Genomic DNA, 15790 nt, shown 5'->3' on the forward strand with positions numbered 1-15790 from the left:
GGAATTGAGAGGATAAAAGACCAGCACACCAGAATTTAAAGCAAGCAGACGCTCTGTACAACTGGATATACGGCTGTGGTGTTCCCCAGAACTCTCATATGTGAGTTGCAATACATAAAACTTAAGAACAAATCCTCATGTTTTCACACCAGGGTTCATGCAAGTCCTACATTCACTGGCTGGCAAGAAACTGCATGCCCAAGGGCATGGGCACGTCAAGCTTACTTTCCCAACCTGATCTTGGTACCTGGTAACAAACTGTTTTCAAAACTCCCCTTAATTTCAAAGAGGCGTGTCTTCAGGCCGTGCAGCACTGAAGTATGGAGAGTGGTGTTCTAGGCACCCAAACCCAAAGCTCCCTTAAGAATTCTGTAATTCTGCCTTAAGATTCTGTGTAGTGCAGTTCTTTGGATCCAGACTGCGCTGTGCAGCTGTTTTACACAACATGGCCTTAACCTAGCAAGGGTCATTATATGCTAGAAAACCGACCAAATGCCATTCTGTTACAACTCGAGAAGCGGCATAATAGCCCACCATAAGCAAAGTTAAGTTGCTGAGCCCTATTTCGCAAGTTCAAAGAAGCCATTCAAAATACTGTTTTACTAACATGAACATACTCCAACCGAGCCCAATCACGTGGACAAAGATATGAACTAGACAGAACTACAACCATTCACAGTAATTCCTGTGATCCTTTCCCAGGTAGTGTAATTGCAGGGCTTGCTGCAGATGATTATTATCTTGCGATAATCCAGCTGATAGGCTACATTTTTTTATATAAGTATACAGAGATGGTCAGGATTGCCAATAACAGTAGTGCATAGGCATGCCTTGTTCTGTTTAAAGCGAGCAAGAATGAAACAAATTGACAGAAGCTATAAAGAGGCAGGTTTTAAATCTTCAGAATCGCTTTCTAGGATAGGATATTTATTTCTAAAATGGATACAACTTACTGGACTAGGAATGGAGTCTGGATCTAGACGTTTTGGTGGAGGTGGCTGTGGAGGTCCAGGCTGACTCCCATAATTTGCTGGCCCAGGGTAAGGTGGTCCATAGTTTGGCTGGGTACCTCTATTCTGTCCAAAGGACCCTGAAAAATATATATGCTAGATTTAAGTATGCAATAGAATTAAAATAAATTCAACTTTGATCATGAACACATCACCACAAAAGCACCTATAACCACTTTTCAATACATATTATTCCAAGATTCTGATGATACAAATTTCAAATTATGATTGATGCTTAAAATCCCCATAGAAAAGAAAACAGAGGCGTATTTACTAGGTTTATTACGGAAGTACATCCACAGGAAAAAAAAACAATTTTTCTATACGCCATGGCAGAATAGTTCTCGCCAGTAAATGGAAAGGTGAGACAATACCCTTAAAAGAAAATTGGATATGTATATTAAGTAAATTTATAGAATTGGCAAAGTTAACAGCAGCCATAAGGCTCCGGACAAATCAAATATTAAGATTAGAATGGCAATGTTTCGAGGAGTATATGGAAAAACACTGCTCTAAAAAGAATACGTTGATGTGCATGGATTAAGTATGTAAAGTATAAGCGAGAATATAAATCAGAAATGGATATAAGATGTATTACCTAAAGAATGCAATGACAATATTCAAATTTGAACCAAAAGAAGTTGAGTCGTGGTGGAGGGAAGTCATGGGGGGGTGTAGGGCTTATGTTTGTAGTGTAGGGTATATATATGTTTTGTTTTGTTTTGTTTGATTTTGTATCAGTATTTGTTTATTTTACTTTTATTTTCTGTATCATTTATCAAGAAATATTTTTTTTAAATTCAAAAATTCAAATTATGATTTAGTTATATGACTAAGAATGAAACCAATTTTAAGATGACTGATAAAACATACCTGCAGACAGATTTTCAAAACTGTAAAGTTCAGTAAGGAAAATCAGCTTGAAAAGGCACCCCTTTCCTCAATAATTTCTGTTCCAGTGCCTTACACTGCTCTATCCTAATGCATTCCAAATAACTCCATGGTGAAACAACTATGCAAGTAGAAAGAAAAGGGTTGGAATCCAGAGAAACTTAGTCCCACTTTAGCCTCTCTGAAACTAAAGGAATAAGTTAGCCATGGCTAACTTAAGTCTCAGTGATTTCAACAGGAGCAATGCTATGGCAGAGTTTCTCTAGCTCCAACCTATTGCGCATATTGCATCTCTGCTGGCAGATTCTGCATTCCTTCTTCAGAAGTTTCATACACAGAACTATGTGTGTTTGGTAGCCACAAGACTTAACAATCCAGTTCTGTACACCAAGTAACCCAAAAACAGCATGATTCTGAGTATAGAGAAAAAAGGACCTGCCAAAAGATAAAAAGGCCTCCCCAAAGAGAAGCAAGCAGTTCTTATACAGGTTGAAAGCAACTTTCCAACTCACTGTGCACTGAGCTAGGAAGCAAAGGAAACTCAACTTTGGAAGTCTCCATCAGAGGAATGTAGGAAAAAACAGTAGCTGATTAACAAGCCAATCCCCACCTTCATATTTAGGTTTTAAAATCCACAGGAAAAATGTATTTGTTTAAACAACTACAGAAAAAAACCTTGATGCAATAACAGCCATCAGAACCACCCTGTACATCAAGGGTAGAGAATGTGATGTCCATTAGATCAACTCCAACTCCCATCAGCCCCAACCTGCATGGCTGGTTGTAGTCCAATATCTGGAGGACAGCCTGTTGACTACAACTGCTTTACATCCTAATAGGAATGACTTCCTGAGGAAACACACATACCAAGGTTCAGTTATCTGCAAGTTGCTAATTTCCATTGAATTCAATGTATTTTAAAGACCTCACTACAATTTAGCACAGGCAAGTGTTATAACAAGTGTTAAAACTCAATTGACTTTTCTTCCTTAGCAATGTGCTGAACATACCATTCTGCTGCAGTGCATATCCTGGTTGGGAAGGATGGCTGGGAGGTGGTCCTTGCAAGCCTGCCATTGGTGGTCCAAGGGGTGGCCCAGTCATAGCTGGCTGTGGTGGTGGTGAGGTCACATGGTTTGGCTGGGAAGTGAGTGGCCCAGTAGCTGCTTGTCCCGGTAATGATGTCCCCTGCATCGGGGGAGGCCTTGAAACTCCAGCAGCAGGAGGGTAATTGGAGGCACCGACCCCAGAAGATGAAGGCGGCGGGGCAAACCCAGGAGCTTGATGTGAGAGGTTCAGGGCTGATGGAGGACCAGAAATAGAAGGCTGTGCCATAGGAAGACCCTGAGACAAGGTGGTAGGAGGCAATCCATGGGGCACAGCAGTAGGTGGCGGTCCTTGGTTTGAATAGGGCACATACTGCCCAGATCCACTCGAAGTAAAACTTCCTGAGGCAGGAGGAACTGATGTTGGCGGACCTGAGGAGAAGAAGTTAATTATGGTCACATCTTGCTTTATCAAAATGTTCTTCTTCTCCCAGTGTACATAAGGTGTTTTAGTAAACTAGCCCCTCGCCCTGGATACAAAGTTATTTGAAGGTGGAGAGAGAGAGAGAAAACAGAAATGGAGGTGCTTATTAACAAGCAGGTTTTACCATTCACTTTCATGATTACCATACCAATACAGTGGTGCCCCGCAAGACGAATGCCTCGCAAGACGGAAAACTCGCTAGACGAAAGAGTTTTCCGTTTTGGAGGTGCTTCGCAAAACGAATTTCCTATGGGCTTGCTTCGCAAGACGGCAATGTCTTGCGAGTTCCTGCTGGTTTTTTTTCCTTCCCCCCCTTTTTCTAAGCCGCTAAGCCGCTTATCAGCTGATCCGATCAGCAGATAAGCCACTAAAAGCCGCTAATAGCGCTAATCTGCTAATACTTCAATGGGCTTGCTTCGCAAGACAAAAAAAAACGCTAGACGAAGAGAATCACAGAACGGATTCTTTTCGGCTTGCGAGGCACCACTGTACTTGGTATTCGTCACCGGACCTTATGATATCCTATGGTAAGAAAACCATTGTAAAGAGCTAGTTATCAAAACATTCAGTTTTAAGAATGGAATGGAAGTGAGAGCATGATGAAGCTGAACTTCCCACTTGAATTTTGCCCTGCGTTCTTTGGATGAATGACAGTATACTCTTTTTTTTTTTAACTACTGATACTACTACTACTACTACAATTGTTGTTGTTGTTATCTTTAGTGGAGCTGAAATAAAGGCCAAACATAACAAACTCTATGTGCATTTAAATTGGCTGTCTCTGCAGTTCTCAGAGATTCTTTTAATATGAATACCCCAGATTACTTTGACTGGTATCTCAATACTCTGAGTAGCCCCACTTAAATCAATAGTTTTAGTGGATCTACTGCGAGTATGACCTACGCTGGATTATCAACCTTAGTTAATTTAGTTGGTCCTTTTTCCTTGCTTAATATCTCGGAACCATTTTACATATTATACTACTTGAGTTCCAATTAAGAGTTGTTGTGACAGCATGCAATAGCTGCAACACAGGGACCTGCTTTATTGCATTTTATAGAACTTGCAAAAGAGAGAAGTAATTGTACCCATAGCAGTCTGGAGGATCCTTCTCAAGGGAACTCCAAATTAATCTATGCGAGCAAGCAGCATTCAAACGTTCTGGTTACTCACCATAGCCCAGTACACCTGGGGAGGGAACAGAGGTTGATGCACCACCTATATGCATTCCTGCCATATGATTGGTCAGCTGCTGTGTGCTCGTTGGAGGTGGCCCATATGACTGGAAAGCAGCTGACTGGGTAGCAGATGTGGGCGTTGTTCCAGGCATGAACTGTTGAGAAGCAGGAGGTCTAAGAAAAGGAAGCAGAATAAAGACAGTCCTTTGTTACATGAGCCACTCATGTATTATTATTATTATTATTATTATTATTATTATTATTGATGATGAGACAGTGGTGATGAAGAAGATCTTCCCAGTGGCTCTGCAGTTTTCAGAATGGGAAGGTTCTAAAACCCCTTTGCAGCACACCAATCAATCAAAGCAACAGGTGTTCAGGCACTTCAACTTTCCTAATCTAAGATGAAAAGCAAAGGAGAAACTGTCCAGTTCATCATCTGTTGGCTTCACAACCCTCTGTTGCATTTATTGCCTGGGATCATATGTTGCAATCTCTGTTCTTAGGAAACCAGACAAGGGTGGGTAAGTGGCTTGCAGAGGCAGCTCTGGGGTTCTGCACTGGTGCCAATGCTGCCGCTCCCCTGCTCCTAAAGCCTGTGACCACTCAAAACGTGGTTGCTTTGTTTCAAAGTAAAATATGAACTTGCAAGCTGTGGTTAATGGGTTCACGGTCTTCCCACTTAATTTTTGATCTATTTTTCCTTCTAGTTTTTAATGATTTCCACTGTGATGGTGTATTTTGGTTACGTGTGTGTATAAATATTAAATAAAATAATAAATTAAATATTAAATTAAATAAGAAAGTTATGTGCAAGCTTATGCCTACACAGTAGCTATCAAAGACGTACTATTTTGCAAAAGCAGTGGAAGCAGAGCTCCTGCTCTGCAGAAGGGAGAAAGGCACAGCCCAATTGCGCAAGCAGCAGCCTGATTACCCAGATGATGAGTAACTTGCTCACTCAACATGGATGAATTAGGTGTGGTGGTGAACTATGTATTGTCCCTGTTGCCTAACCACAAATTCAGCTGTGGGTAGACTGCTTGACTGAGACACGACGTACTGCTCACCTTTGTTCTAAAGCTTTACTATAATACTAATTGCTAACTGTCTTGAGAAGAGCATTCTGGTGCATTACAAATAAATGAAGTATATCCACTTATAGAAAATTACCACCACATTTAGTAGCTGTAAGAAGTCAGCCCAACAACTTCTCTACGTAACAAACCAAAAACACACCATTTTGCCCTACAGGGAGTGGATGGGTGCTCTGTCCCCCAAAATTTGATACAGACGGAAACCATTCTGCATGGGGGTTCCATTCCTGAAACCCACACGCGTTGGTGGAATGCGCATAAGCCCTCCCACACCCCATTTTCGGGCCACTTCCAGGTCGGCAGCGACAAGTGTGTGTGTGATCGAGCATCTGACTGTAAAATGGTCGCTGCCTGTACTGACAGGCTTAGAGTCTGACGACTGTTGTCCTAATTACCTTTGCAATGGAGCTGTAGATGCAGGAATCCCATTGCGTACATCTCCTTGTCCAAACTGACTATAGGCCGGCTGCCCAGGAGGAACTAATGTGCCAGATGCTGAAGCAGGTGCTCCAGAAGTAGTGGGAGCTCTCAGGGAACCTAGAAATATTGAACTGCATGTCAGTCATGTACAAGTAAATAAGCGGGGACCCACTTAGGAAGATACTTAAAATATACTAGGCATGATCTCTCGTGAGATTAACAGGAAGCAAATGCATACAAGGAAGAACAGAAAGCTATCAAGATTTTCAACAGTAAAGACAGAAAAGTAATAGAAGCATGTAAATATGCTAGTAAAAATAAGGCTTGCTGTTCCTAGCTTTTTTTTTTTTTTTTGCTTTAAAGAGCATCTCAGATCCCAAGAAAAGTCACTATTGTGGACGATAGGAACAGACAAGGATTTGTCAGATTACTTATAACATTTTTCTTTTTCGACAAGCCGTGTACAATCTTTATTTGCATGAGAATCTTCTCTAACAAGTCTTACTGGAAATATTAGAACTATTACCAAAATATGGGAGCTGATTTAGAGTTAAGGTGTACAGCTTTTCCAGCTTTTTATCATTAAAAGGCCTGAAAAATAATACTGTAAAACAAAGACAATTTGTTGCACAAATTAGGAATTTTGCCACAGATAATGTATTATCTGGCCAAAGTTCAGGAAAATTCTGACATAAGAATGGCAGGATTATATCATCAATTGAAATATTTTGAGTTGAAAGGCAGGTGTCTTGTAAGTGCAACTACTTTGTTCTTATATCTCTGGGCAAATAAAATGTTGTTTTTTTAAAAGAAAGACTGCCTTTTGCTGGTTCATTTGAGTATTCACCATGTATTGCTAAATATGTGAGAGTTTAATTAGCCAGTCACTCCTCTAAGACAAATATTGTTAACACACATCTTTCAGGATTCTCTGGTGGCATTTGCTTCTCAGAAGAAAAAATGGTTGTCACTGGAGTTGACAGACCAAAGGATTAGAAGGCAGTAGATATGGGGAGGGGAGGGGGTGCATCACTGTGTGCGCATGCATGCGATTTGGAACTGATGCTCTGCTTGCTTGTATACAAGAGAAAGAGGTACCAAAACTTCATTTGATTTGCATTCTATTTGCTCACTTCCTCTAGTAACATTCTATGCATCTATTGAGGTTCTGCCAAGTCCACTCAAATTTGCAGTTTACAGTAACAAGAGTTATCACTCGTCACTTTCTCTGGTTCAGCTTCCTCTCCTTTGGGCAATATGGGTTTACCAATGGACTACTACAACATATGCCTAGTATCCTTTCTGAATTGTTAGGGAAACCATTCGGGTAACAACAGAAGTAGGCCTACTCATAAAAGTTAACTGCCTTGTCAAATTACTTCAACAATGTAAAGTACAGGAGAAAGGCACTTTAATATAAAGATTTATACAGCCATGGGGAAGTTAAGCTTTGCTGCTTCCTTCTCAAAAGGAGAAAGAATTTCTATTGGAGAAGCACAACCATCAAAAGTTAAGCCATTTGGCTGAGCGACTATGACAAGAAAGCGGTAAACCAGTTTTTCAGCCTAAGGGGCTCATTTCCTCACGCAAAATCTTCTGACAGTTACACGCTAGTGATGGGCGGGGCCAGAGGCAAATTGGTCAGAGCAATGGATGCAACCCTTACCTTTGAATAGTAGTCTAGATTACAGCTACATAAAAGGCAGAGGGTTTCATCCAACACCAGTCCTGCTCAGAGTATGTATGATCCTCCTTACTTTAGAAATACAGTGGTGCCTCGCAAGACGAAAAGAATCCGTTCTGTGATTCTCTTCGTCTAGCGGTTTTCTCGTCTTGCGAAGCAAGCCCATTGACAGATTAGCAGATTAGCGGCTTTTAGCGGCTTATCTGCTGATCGGATCAGCTGATAAGCGGCTTAGCGGCTTAGAAAAAAGGGGGGAAAGGGAAAAAACCAGCAGGAACTCGCAAGTCATTGTCGTCTTGCGAAGCAAGCCCATAGGAAATTTGTTTTGCGAAGCACCTCCAAAACGGAAAACTATTTCGTCTTGCGAGTTTTCCGTCTTGCGGGGCACCACTGTAATCAGTCTGCTAAAGTGACAGCACTTCCATGTAAGAAACATGCATAAACATGTACTCTGCTGCAGCATACGCACATCGAGAAGTAAGGAGTACATGCTGTTTTTAAACTTTACCCTGAGTACAAAAAGACTTGAAGGAAATGAATCATGTTCAAAGGGTGGTCTCCACCTTTAGCCACACTCAAGAGCAAACCCACTGAAATCAATGGATTTAGGTCTCCTCTGAGTACAACTTAGTTGGATCTCACCGCTGTGTCCCAGAGACCTGCACATTCCTTGTAATAAGGCATCACAGCTCCACACATTCTAATAATTACATGGCTTAGCGTTCAGATGAAACAAGAGTAATGTTTCAGAAGGAAATGCATCTGAAACAGTCTTTTCTCATAAGAGACAGTGCATGGAAAGGAAAGCATTTACCTATGAAGTTGGGAGTAAAAGAAGCATCAGAATCAAGAGAGACAGGAGAGCCCTTAGAAGGAAACCCCATTGAAGGAAAGTAACCTAGAAAGACAATATATGCATCAGTAAGAATAGACTTGGAAAACTTCAGATAAAATGCATTGTGCTAGTCCTACAAACGCTGGAGTTTCCTCCTGCTTAGCAATCATTGCTTATTTTCAATATAGTTTATTGCTACCTGTCATGAGACGTTAGGGGTGAGTAGTTCCAAAGTAAAAAAAATATGAGAAGATTCACCTCAAACAGAAGAACCTTCTGCTTGATGAGTGAACTACTTGGTGAGCAAATTGAGCAGCTCACCCAGTAAGCTACCCTAAAACAAGAAGCTCCCCCACAAATATCTGCCAATTTTACACATGCCTTCAAACTGAGAATGCAACATCAACATTACCTTTCTGTTTAACATAAATAACTATTAAATGTAGCACGTGTACCTTTCCCGCCCCGACCTGGCCACAGTGACCACATGCGATGGTCACCTCCAGGCTTGACTACTGTAATTCACTCTACGCAGGGCTGCCCTTGAAGCTGTCCCAGAAACCCCAGCAGGTGCAGAATGCTGCAGCGAGGCTCCTCACGGGGTCTCTGCCATGGGAGCATATTCACCCAGTGCTTTTCCAGCTGCACTGGCTCCCGGTGGAGTCCAGGGTCAGATTTAAGGTGCTGGTTTTGACCTTTAAAGCCCTAGGACCCTCATACCTACGGGACCGCCTCTCCTGGTATGCCCCACGGAGGACCTTAATGTCCATGTATAGCAACACCCTAGAGGTCCCAGGCCCTAAGGAAGTTAGATTAGCCTCAACCAGAGCCAGGGCCTTCTCAACACTGGCTCCGGCCTGGTGGAACGCTCTGTCTCATGAGACCAGGGCCCTGTGGGATCTGATTTTTTTCCGCAGGGCCTGTAAGACAGAGTTGTTCCACCTGGCCTTTGGCTTGGAATCAGTTTGATTCCCTTCCCCTCTTTCTTTTTCCTTTCTCCTCCTATGAAGAGATTGTACCCTAATGTTTTAATGTTGTATCTTAATGTTTTTAAATTGTTTTTTAATCAACTTGTTTTTATTATTGGTTGTTAGCCGCCCTGAGCCCTGTCTTGGCTGGGGAGGGCAGGGTTTAAATAAATTATTATTATTATTATTATTATTATTACCTTTGCAGCAGCTTCCTTCATTAAAGCCTAGTATAAACAGAACTCTCTATGGTCTCCACTATGATTCCCATGTGCAAAGGTAAGAGAACTAATATTCATTCCCATACCAAGACTGTAAGTCATGATAAAGCAGCTAGTTTTCCTGAGGTTAACACCACAAACTTTACTCCTTCAAGTGGCCTTTCAGCTAGTTCTGCTGCCATTAATGCCCACTTCTTTACACCAGCTGACTAACAACTAAGCATCTAGCACAACTTCCTAGGCAGCCAAATTTGTGCTAGGGGCTTCCAGTTGCTTTAATGCTTGTGGACCACCAAAGCATGGAGCCCTCCCAAACCCCATGCATAAGCATGAAACTGCGTTGCCGCCTGAACCATCTCCCATTGCTTTATGAAACATAATTGTATGCACAAGTTCTTAAATCATGAAGAACAAAGGACATTTATCTGCATCCAGAGAATTGTAGAGCTGGAAGGTACTCTGAAGGTCATCTAGTCCAAAGCAGGAATCTCAACTAAATCATACAGGACAATTGGTCATCAAACCTCTGCTTAAAAACCTCTATGGAGAGTCCACCATCTCTCGTGGGAGTGTATTCTTCTGTCAAACAGCTCTGATTGTCAGAAAGTTCTTCCTGATGTTTAGTCAGAATCTCCTTTCTTATAACTTGAATCCATTGGTTTGGGTCCTACCCTCTGCAGAGGGAGAAAATAAGCTTGCCCCATCTTCCATGTGACAGCCCTTTAGATATCTGAAAACGGCGATCATCTCTCCTCTCAGTCTCCTCTTTACTAGGCTAAGCATACCCAATTCCGTCAAGCGTTCCTCATACAGCTGAGTTTCCAGACCCTTTATCAACATGGTTGCCCTCCTCTGCACACATTCCAGCTTGTTAATATCCTTCTTAAACTACAGTGCCCAGAACAGGACACAGTACTCTAGGTGTGGCCTAACCGGGAAGAATAAAGTGGTACCATAAATCCTTAGACTGACTATTTTAAATGCACTTTTGAATTTTTTTGTTGCTACCACCTCAGGGGCACATACAGAACGTTAAAAAGTAGGGTAAACGTTTTTTTTAAAAAAACTAAAAACAAAGGTTATTTCCCCCTTTATATCAATGAAGAATACCTTGTGGGGGGGCTGTCTGCGGATATCCTGTCATTGGACCATTGTAAGCACCATACTGTGAGGTGGGAACGGTCGGGATTGGCTGCCCTCCGTAACCAGGCGGCAGGTATCCTCCATATCCAGGCTGTGGCTGCCCATAAGGTGGCCCTGTGTGAGTTGGCTGGTTTACGCTCATTGTGCTCACATCCCCAAACTAGCCTTCACCTGTGAGAAAGGAAAGAGAAACATTAGGAGCCATCATTCAAAACAAGATTTTGTGCAAAAGAGCTGAAATGAAGAACCAGACCTTGCAGTGCTAGCAAATGTGTGCTGTTTTCTAAACTAATTTTACACACACATTACACTACAGCTGAGTAACTTGTGAGATCCAAGCTTGTTTTAGGTGTATTTCCCCAATATCTCTTAAAGCTGCCCAACCTTTTCATCCCATCAAAATTTCTTCCTTCTAATTGGTTTGCTCCTTGCTTTTCCTGACCTTTAGAGGCAGGAGGTTTTTTTTAAACTCTTTCTGTGTAGTTTCAGAGCAATCAGACAAAAATATTTTATTTAATAAAAAAAATAATGATTTTTCATTTCTTCCTTGGTTTGTATGGCTTGGGAATAAGTCCCCCCCCCCCAATCTGGGTAGAAAATAGTAGGCTTCTGCTACTTATATACGTTTGTAATATAAAACAGGATAGAGCATACAGGACTAATAAAAGGTAAAGGGACCCCTGACCATTATGTGCAGTCGTGGACAACTCTGGGGTTGTGGCACTTATCTCGCTTTATTGGCCAAGGAAGCTGGCGTACAGCTTCTGGGTTATGTGGCCAGCATGACTAAGCTGCTTCTAGCAAACCAGAGCAGCACATGGAAACGCCGTTTACCTTCCCGCCGGAGCAGTACCTATTTATCTACTTGCACTTTGTACTTTCGAACTTCTAGGTTAGCAGGAGCAGGGACTGTGCAACGGGATTTCACCCCGTCACAGGGATTTGAACCACCGACTTTCTGATTGGCAAGCCCCAGGCTCTGTGGTTTAACCCACAGCGCCACCCGCATCCCTTACAGCAGTGTTCCCCAAACTTGGGCCTCCAGCTGTTTTTGGACTACAACTCCCATAATCCCTAGCTAGCAAGACCAGTGGTCAGGGATGATGGGAACTGTAGTCCAAAAACAGCTGGAGGCCCAAGGTTGGGGAACACTGCCGTACAGGACTAATAGGAATGACTAATTCAGAAAATACTTTCAGCTGCTTTCTAGACAATGAACTTTATTGGTTCACTGTACAAAAAAAAATATCCTTACATACTTATTTGAGTATAGCACTGGGGCTTACTTCTCAGACCTCAGATCGGGAATTCTAATCTTAAATTCTGGATTAGCTAATCCAGAACACTTTTATCTCTGACCCCATTCATCACCAGTTTGTGGTCCCTGCCAAGTACCCCCAGAAGAAACTGGGCCATCAATGAGAAATAATGTTGCTGTTATGAAGCACTTATTTTAGAAATAAAAAAACATCTCTTACATGAAAAAATTAAAATAACACAAATTCAACAAGAATTAAGGTCTAAAAGCTATGACCAAATAAGGCATTCATATAACCCTCATGAGGCCCAGCCAGCATATCCTTACATCTTGGCTGACTAACTTGTGGTCCTACAGTTCCCACGGTCCCTGACTACTGAATATGCTGGACCTGCATGGAATTTCCTTTACTACCAGGTACTATTTGGGGAGATGGTTATGAACATAAGGTTTAAAGAACAGATCAGTCCTTATGTCAGTCTCCTGCAATAATCTGTGTATTCAGTAGCTGATACTCTTCAGAACACTATCTACTATAGCAAAAAGATTCATTTATAGCAGGATAATCAAGCATTTCCAGCAGTATGTCAGATTGTATCAGTGCAAGGGATGTTTTGCAGGTGTGATCTTCTGAATCAGCACACACATCCAGAAGAAATAAAATAAACTGCCTTCATAACACACTGAAATTTTAGTTTAAAGCAAGGCTACAACCATTAACAGCAAAACACAGCCCTATTTGCAACAGCATAAAATATGTCATTGTGCTATTGTAGTGTTAACAAATAGACGTAACAAAGTTTAAAAGCATAGAACACTTCTAAGACTACCGTTTGCTGAGATGGCCAAACTAAATTCATGCTTCACCTATCAAGCAAGAAACAGTACAAACCATGATTTGCGAATCTAATGTTATGGCCATCACTATGAAGCTGATTGTCTAGTTTTGCTTTCTGCCTTCTCAACAAGTGGCTCTAAGCTACAGTTTCCCTAGCATGTGTTTAGAAATTCAAACCATGGTTTGGTCCTAAACTATAGTGTGGAGACTATGGCTTGGTATAATGACAGTCCTGACCAAAAATGCACAAGCATAAAAGTGAATTCATTTTTTAGAAACGTTACAAGGAATCATACTGAGAGGACAATGCTTATTTCATAATGCATGTTTTAATTTTTGCATCCCGCTTAGCAAGTGAAGCTACAGCAGGGGAATGGCATTTGCTATGTCCCTTTTTTTGTTCTGCAAGCTTCCTGCTCATTTCCCTTTCTCCATCTTTTTTATTTTTGCCATCTGCAAATATCTAAGTGCCAGCACAATGGGTTCTACGACAGTGTCTAAGCATGCTAGTATGCTGCACAGCTGGTATGCAGCCCAGTATTGTGAGGTATACACTCAAACGCCTTTAAGACCTTTAAGCTTTGGACTTTGGCACACCTCACTCTGAATTAATGCTCTTGTTTTGTGATCACCACAGTGCAGTAGGATGGCACGTGTGCAAATCTATCAGCATATCTCAATCTGCCTTCAGCCCACCTGTGCTTTAAAAGGATGCAATAACATCACCTAGAATTGCTACACTAGTCCAACATTGCATATCATACTGTTACATTAGTACCACAGCTGGGGTGCTTGCAACACCCTCACTCACTGCTCCCTTCCTCGCCCCTTGAAAAGGACATCACTTATTTCAGTTCTATGTGCTTTTCAAGGCTCTTATTGCCGTATTGGCACTTGAACAGAAGAGGTAAACAGTAGGAGGTAAACGGAAGAGAAGTAGGAGAGAATAATGGAGCAGCTGGTGGGACAGAAGTCAGGAATGCAAACTCAAATATGCACACCATATCCAATACAACAGATCCTCTTTAAACTCTATTTTCTCACAGGCTCCTTCCCCATTGGCAATCAAATAAATGTCACACCTATCTACTGAATGAACTGCAAAACCAAAAACCACAGAACTGATGCTTTCTAGCACTACCCTTGTGAAAAAATATAGACTCAAGGTATAGAAACTTATGGATCATCATAATTTTTACAAGGGATCCCCTCCAATCACAGGTCAACTCTGTATCCATAGATGTGGCTCTGTGATTTTTACTGCGCAGTCTACCACCAAGGTAAGCTTTAATTTGGCAGTGGCTATTTAGGGATACTATGTAAAATTGTGTAGACTGAAAAAGAAACATTTTAATCCTGCTAGATATTCAACCTTTACCCAGATCCCTTGGAAGTACAATGACTCTCTTTATGCCTGTGCGCTTTCTCTATTGGGGAAGAGAAGTAACAAGAAGGGTTGGTGCCCACAACACACTCCCCAAAATTCCAAATGTCTCTGTATTAGCAGCCTGTTATATACTCATCTAGCCTTGCACAGACTAATAAGTGGACCACTTGTCCATAAAACTGATCCATTCTTCTGGCAAGAGCGAGACCGTTTTCTAACAAAACTTAGAAAATGAGCAATATGTAAATGTCCTGTTGCATGAGGTAGCGGGATAGGACAAAATTAGGGAATTTAAAGCCTGGCCCCATATATAATCCGCAAATGAAGAAGCTACTCTTCTGAGTTCTATGCATAACTAATGCTGCAGTCCAAAGTGCAATTTAGCATGAATGCAAGTTAATGTGCACTGCTTGGGAAAAGGAAAGCACCATGGTGTGCTTTGAAATCTTCAAGGTGAACCTAAGTTTCAAAACAAAGTTATTCCATTAGTTGCAGGTTCAATCCCCATAAGAGATAGCTGCGTTTTCCTGCATTGCAGGGTGTTGGGCTATATGATCCTAAGGGTACCTTCCAACTCTGCTTCTAATACCAAACGTTTCAAAAGAAGTCTCTAATAGTAAGCACTGCTACTACTTCTGGAGAGAAAAAAAGGCTCCTAGTAACGCTTTTGTTGAAATGCAGCCTAACTCCTACATAAACACAATATTGCTTCATCTCAGTTTCACCTTGTCAAGCCCTGTTCACACGTTCGGCAGGATCGACTGGTAAAGCTTTTCTCGGGTTGTTTCCCTTTTTGGCTGCAGATCAGAGTGTGGGGTTACTCCCTATGAGCTAAATCTCCCACATATAGAAAACACCAGCAGGCCAGGGAAAACATTTCCTCCCTGCTCTCTATTTGGAAGTTGTCCGAATAATTTCCCCCAACTCCTGTATTAAACCTGTTACCGACAAGCCTCGGGGACGCACTCACCCGCACCTATCCACCTGCACTTGTGAATGCAGCACACGTCAAGCGGAACACACTTTGCGTGGCGGCTGCGTGAAGCAAAGCGGGGAGGAAGGGAAAGCGCCGCTTATTTCCTGCCTGGGGAGGGTTGGGTTGGAAAGATTCATTTATTTCAATTTCATTCGTTAAATGTGTATATCGCCCTTCGAGAGAAGAGCACTGAGCGGTTCAATACATAAAAGTGCAAAAAATGAGATCACACAAAATACATAATAAAAAGAACAGACAATATCCTCTCACAAACACGTTTAAAATGGCATTTAATCAGCCAAAGGCCTGGTAATGAGAACTCGCTAAGGGAGAAGCTAAGCCGGGGATCCATCC

The 15790-nt window shown here is 41.8% G+C and overlaps 1 protein-coding gene across 3 annotated transcripts in view; it reads right to left on the reverse strand.

The window, feature by feature from the left end:
- SEC24C (SEC24 homolog C, COPII coat complex component) overlaps positions 1-11181 on the reverse strand; it is a 34990-nt gene extending 23809 nt beyond the window's left edge. For 2 of the 3 annotated variants that reach the window (XM_082223562.1, XM_082223561.1), the window contains exons 1-6: positions 10945-11181; positions 8625-8708; positions 6102-6243; positions 4605-4783; positions 2912-3379; positions 954-1090 (exon numbers count right to left, since the gene is read on the reverse strand). In XM_082223562.1, the coding sequence (XP_082079688.1) occupies positions 954-1090; positions 2912-3379; positions 4605-4783; positions 6102-6243; positions 8625-8708; positions 10945-11119 (1185 nt within the window). In that variant the 5' untranslated portion in view covers positions 11120-11181. The remainder of the gene's footprint in view (positions 1-953; positions 1091-2911; positions 3380-4604; positions 4784-6101; positions 6244-8624; positions 8709-10944) is intronic. The other variant, XM_082223563.1, reaches the window with a different exon arrangement.
- Between the last annotated feature and the right edge of the window lie 4609 nt (positions 11182-15790).

Source organism: Podarcis vaucheri (genome assembly GCF_965113315.1).
Source record: "Podarcis vaucheri genome assembly, chromosome: 5".
Taxonomy (NCBI): domain Eukaryota; kingdom Metazoa; phylum Chordata; class Lepidosauria; order Squamata; family Lacertidae; genus Podarcis; species Podarcis vaucheri.